At 38.5% G+C, this 6,000-nt stretch overlaps 1 protein-coding gene across 1 annotated transcript in view; it reads right to left on the reverse strand.

The window, feature by feature from the left end:
• Window positions 1-6,000, reverse strand: part of HUWE1 (HECT, UBA and WWE domain containing E3 ubiquitin protein ligase 1) — a 190,657-nt gene that overhangs the window by 84,347 nt on the left and 100,310 nt on the right. Inside the window, exons 21-22 of the mRNA XM_023743061.1 lie at window positions 5,574-5,665; window positions 4,763-4,974 (exon numbers count right to left, since the gene is read on the reverse strand). Coding sequence (XP_023598829.1) covers window positions 4,763-4,974; window positions 5,574-5,665 — 304 coding nt within the window. The remainder of the gene's footprint in view (window positions 1-4,762; window positions 4,975-5,573; window positions 5,666-6,000) is intronic.

The following is a 6,000-nucleotide window of genomic DNA, read 5'->3' on the forward strand; positions in this document are numbered from 1 at the left end:
CAGGGAACACAACAGAGTCCCTGATGGAGCAGGAGAAAAGTAGGGTGCAGAACTCAAATTCTAGTAAAAAGAGCAGACTCAATGGTCTGAGAGTGGAGGAACCCCAGAGAGCACGGCCCCTGGACTGTCTGTCAACCCAGAAATAAAACCATTCCCGAGGTCAACTCTTCAGACAAAGATCAGACTGGACTACAGGACATAAAATGATACTCATGAAGAGGGTGCTTCTTGGCTGAAGTAGATAAATGAGACTAAATGGGCAGCTCCCGTACGGAGATGAGATGAAAAGGCAAAGAGGGTGTGGAGGTGGCTGAATGGACATGGGAAATCCAGGTTGGAAAGGAGGAGTGTGCTGTCACAGTATAGGGAGAGCTATGAGGGTCACACAGCAATGTATGTATAAATTTTTGCATGAGAGACTAACTTGAATTGTAAACTTTCACTTAAAAGTACAATTAAAAAAAGGAGTGTGCTGTCACAGTATGGGGACACCAATAGGGTCACATAGCAATGTGTGTATAAATTTTTGCATGAGAAACTGACTTGAATTGTAAACTTTCACTTAAAGCATAATAAAAAATACTTTATTAGAAAGAAAAGTCATTCTAATCCTAGCCTCATATGAAACTCTGACCCAGAGCATCTTTCAAGCAATAAAGACTACATTCTCATGATGACTAAAATAATTTACCATAACTGTCAAATTAAGAACTTCCTGCGTCTTACACCTTTCCTCAAAACATACATATATTCCCAAACTCAAAGGCTCTGGTCAATTTTATATATGTATTTATGTTGCTAGAGCAAGTAATCAGGAATAAAGAAGGATTCTAATCGAGTGTCATAGTACAGCATATAGGACAACAGATCTCATGGTTTGGCAGGTAGGGAAGGGTGTATGTAAGGAGGGAGAGGGAGAATCAGGCCTTTCGTCCAGCTCTTGAGAAGACACAACTGCCTCTGGCAAAGGAGTCTGCCAGTGGGCCACAATTCAGGGAACAACTGCTTCTCTGCACTCACTGCCCTTTAAACCCAGACAGTTGCTATTCAAGTTCCAAAGACCACATGGACTTATATAACCCATTTCTTTCAAGTGGAAAATAGGACAGACGGGTGGCAAGTTAGAAAGGCAAACTAAACGGAATCAACCAAAAAATGACTCATGGTGCACCAACTAAAAATCTTAGTTACTTACTAGCAAGTAGATTCATTCCCAGCAGTATCAGTTTTTCTGGGATCAAACAATTTAGAAAGCAGAATAAAAAAGGCCAAAAATATTTAGAATTACTTGTGATAAACTGGAAACCTGGTTAAGTGCTTGGCTGCTAACTAAAAGGTCAGCGGTTTGAATTCACCAGCCACTCTAAATGAGAAAAGATGTGGCAGATCTGCTTCCATTAAAATTTACAGCCTTGGAAACCCTATGGAGCAGCTCTATTCTGTCCTAGAGGGTGGCTATGTGTCAGAATCGTCTTGATGGCAACGGGTTTGGTTTTTAGTTTTGTGATAAACATTTCTGAACGCGCAATAGTACCCCATGTACTTGGAGTAGAGTGTACTGCCTAGATTTCCTTATTTCATATCTCCAGCACAAAACCATGTATCTCAAGAACAAGTACAAATATCATTTTCAAATATAACTCCTGGTTTTGGAAAAAAAATAAGGAAAAAGAACACTGTCTTAGCCTGGGAAAAACTGGTAACAACCCAAATGGCCATCAACAGGAGAATGGATAAACACTGTAGGATATTCATACAAGAGACTACTACTCAGCAATGAAAATGAATGCAACAACATGGATGAAAAACATGTTGAACAAAGATGCCAAATACAAAAAAGTACATACATCAGATACAATACGCTACATACGTAAGATTCCATTTATATGAGGATGCCATGTATGTGATGTTCTCAGATAGGCAAAATTAATTCTACGATTATAGAAATAAGATTGGTAGCTACCTCAATGTAGGGTGGGGTAGTTGAAAAGAACTTAAAATATGTGCAGTTTACTATGTGTAAACTATACTGTAATAAAAAAAATTTTACTTGTGTGTGTGAGTGTGTGTGTGTGTAAGCCATTAGAAGCAGATAAGGGGATGGAAGACAGGAATTTCTGTTTGGGACTCCCACTAAATTCTGGATTGGGTGGGAGGGATGCAGACAAGACTTTTGGGGAGAGGGGTGGCACATGTTCTGAATCTTTCTAAGCCTCTTCCCTATATTAGCAAAAAGTACATAGCCAACTTCCACCATAACAACTGCCTGAGATAAGGAGATAAAAGAACCTTCCCTTGTAATAAATTGCAGCTTTCAAAATGGAGCTTGAGTTTAGAGTTTCTTGCTTTTTCTTTCAGCATTAATAATCCGCTTAGTTACCCAATCTAGGCTTCTGCAAATTGCAGAAGCAAATGAGACAGTGACCAACATCCGTGTCATGGAGCATATAGAACACTGGTACCATGGGACAGCAACTCCCTGAGTCCTTTGCACCTTACAAGCTACATCTGACTAACACTATGGTAGAAAGTATTAATGTTACGGGTCTAGATTTCTACTTTATCTTCATTCTCATTCATTTCTTATTAGGCCCAGCTCTCCCAGCATACAATTTAATATTTAGGGGAGTCTTAATCTAATGTGCTCGAGTCATTCCATTAAATCCTTAAATAAATAAACATTTACTGACTGATTAACTTATAGATACAAAGTGATAGGGATACACTGTTGAATGAGTAATTGTCCTTGTCCTTGAGGAGCTTATAGATTAGTGAGGAAACCATTAGAATATATGAATAATTTTAACAAAACCTGTTGGAAGAACACAAAAGATCAACTTCCCATTTGCCCCATTAGTCTCGTTTTGTTTTATGGGGCTGTCTAATCTTTGGCTGAATGGTGGGGCACAACAGTCCAGGGACAGTGTTGACATGTTGTGGGGTTGTTAACCATTGTCATAAAACACTATGTGTACTGTTTAATGAGAAACTATCTGTTCTATAAACCTTCATCTAAAGTACAATTTAAAAAAAATGAGACATTTAAGGTGGTACAGTGGGATTTTGGTAGACAGAAGGAGATGAGGGTTCATTGTGGATAGAACACAGTGATACATGATATCCCAAGAAAGGCACAGAGGGTGAAGAAATATAGGAAACTTAGGAGAATGTCAATTTACTATGACAGCTTAAAATTTGGACATTACAAGTCAGGCAGAGAAGTTACAGGCTGATGGATATACACAGCTTGACTGAAAAAAAAAAAAAAAAGAAAAAAAACCAACCCAAACAAACTTTGCTTAATGAATTCTTCCCGTTTTTAGCCAGAAAAAGAAACCCTATCCCAGCAAGGTCACTGACAATCAAGCGTATGGCAAGGGAAGCACTACTCCTTTGTAAATGAAGTCTTGCCATCTTCTAGAATGTTCTCTTTCAGAAAAAGAGAACATCCACCTTAATCTTCTCTTAACTAAGTTCCAAGCCACCCTTTAGGAACAGCCCAAGCCCACTCTCATATTCAGGCCTAAAATGTCAACGCCTTCCTCAGAACTCCATATCTACACACCAAAAGAATGTCTGAAGAAAATTTATTAAATGAATGAACATATGTCCAGAGGGATCACATCTATTTCTTCCAGCATGAAAGTGCTTAAAAGTTACAGCTACATAGTTACATTTCATCCCCTCATGTGAACTATACTAATAAGCTCAAAGAGCCTGGTGGACTTTCTGCTATCAGTCATTAGTGTTTGTTTAAGCATCCCACTCCCTTGTACCTTGTCATTCAAGGTCAATTCCTATGTGGAACAAACCTCAAATAAACAGAAACTAGATCTACGGTGCCTGGTTATAACCACATAGTACATTCCAAAGCCTTTGGATTGGTCAGGAACAAACAGTAATAAAATGAACAAAAACACCAACAAATAATCCCTGCAACTCTTAAGGACTTCTTAGGAGACAAGTTTCAGTGACATTAATTACATTCACTGAGTTGTACAACCATTACCACTATCCATTTCCAAATATTTTTCATCAGCCTAAACAGAAACTCAGTACCCCTTAAGCAGTTAACGTCCTACTTGGCCCTCCCCCAAGCCCCCGGTAACCACTAATAAACTTTTGTATCTATGCCCTTACCTATTCTATGTATTTCATATAAGTGGGATCATATAATATTTGTCCTTTCGGGTCTGACTTATTTCACTCGGCATAATGTTTTCAAGGTTCACCCATGTCACACCATGTATGAGAACTTCATTTCTCTTTATGGCTGAGTAATATCCCATTGTATGGATATACCACATTTGGTTTATCCATTTATCTGTTGACAGACAACTGGGTTGTTTCCAACTTTTGGCTATTCTGAATAATGCTGCAATAAACATTGGTGTACAAGTATCTGTTTGAGTCCCTGCTTTCACATCTTTTGGGTATATATCTAGGAATGGAATTGCTGGGTCATATGGTAATTCTATGTTTAACTTTTTGAGGAAATGTCAAACTGTTTTCCATAGCAGCTGTACTCATGAACAGCTTTTAAAAAAGATAGCTTGCTAAAAAGCAACCAATACAATTAAGTACCAAAGCATAAATAACACATATGGGTCAAAGAGAAAAAAACTAGACTCTCAGGGCTGGAAAGAACCTTAAAATAATCTACGCAACTTCCTCACTTTTAGAGATGAAAAGTGAAACTGAGATTTAGAGAGGAAGTGACATGCCCCAAATCACAAGGCTAAAGAGCCTGTCTTGCACTTACTGCTGATTAGGCTCAGTTTCATTCTGCTGGGTAGAATTAAAACTCTGCATGGCCTGAACTTCCTCTTCCTCCTCATCCTCACTAGAAGCTTCTTCTGCAGCATGATTAGACCTCGGAGGAGGAGCAGTAGCAGTGCCATCTGCCTTCTGGATTGATGGCTTCTGACAGATGTATTTAGGGTCTCTTCCAAGATTACAGATTTCTTCAAGTAACTGAAAGTCACAGGAAATAAGATTATTTATTAGTAATCAAGGAATGCTGGGATGATTAACATTTTTAAGCATTTTCTGTATGTTGTGCATTTGCCAAAACCCTTTACACATATGTTACACACATGTCCTAATTCACCAAGTACCAGGAACTCATATACTAGTTTCAGCAATCTTAAAAGGCAAATGGCAGGGCTAGTAAATGTGAAAAAAAAGGTCAAGAAACAAAGATTAGAAAGGTAACATGCTTGTACAAACAGAAGATAAGCCTTGGGTACTTGTAAATATATATAAGAAAGCAATATTTAGATGTTTACTTACATTAAACAGAGGAACTATTATTACAGGGAAAACAATTCTCAATCAGAAAAAGTTTAAATACTGAAAGGAACACAAATTTCTTTCTGAGACTTGCATTAAAGTCACTAAAAACTGTTTTTGCAAAGGATCAACCCAAGGATGTGGAGAAAATGAAGCAGACACAATGCTCTTATAGGCATAGTCCAAAAATCCAAGCGACCTCCAGTAGGTCAAGCCTTTTTCTAAAAATTCACCCTTCACTGCTCTCTCGTGCACATGGTCACAGCCTTGTCACTACCCACCTTGATGATTGCAGTTGTTGCATCCGTTTTGAGAGTAGGCTGATGTCTCATGAGCTCATCAACAGCACTCCCCAGGTTAGATGCAGTATCCCCTTAAAGCAAAAAAAATCAACTGTTAGACTAAGGAAATAGAGCCTGAACTCTTTTGTGTGCCAACAGAAGGTGGAAAGAAAAAACTGAGGGGGTTGTTGTTATTTTCTATTGCCAGGCTTTCTTGAACGAATTCACACTGACTCCTGCCCTCCAAATCACAGGGGGTGGGAGAGTATTTTTTTTATCACTATAGTAAACATATTTTTAAAGTAACCATGTGTACTGCATTCTACCCTGGCAATCTCTACTGTCAAGGTCTGAACTAGTATTGTAGAGTAAATTTAGCTGGACCACCTTAGCAGATGTGGCATGTATGTTAAAAAAAGGGGGGGGG

This window comes from Trichechus manatus, unplaced genomic scaffold, assembly GCF_000243295.1.
Source record: "Trichechus manatus latirostris isolate Lorelei unplaced genomic scaffold, TriManLat1.0 scaffold00233, whole genome shotgun sequence".
Lineage (NCBI taxonomy): Eukaryota > Metazoa > Chordata > Mammalia > Sirenia > Trichechidae > Trichechus > Trichechus manatus.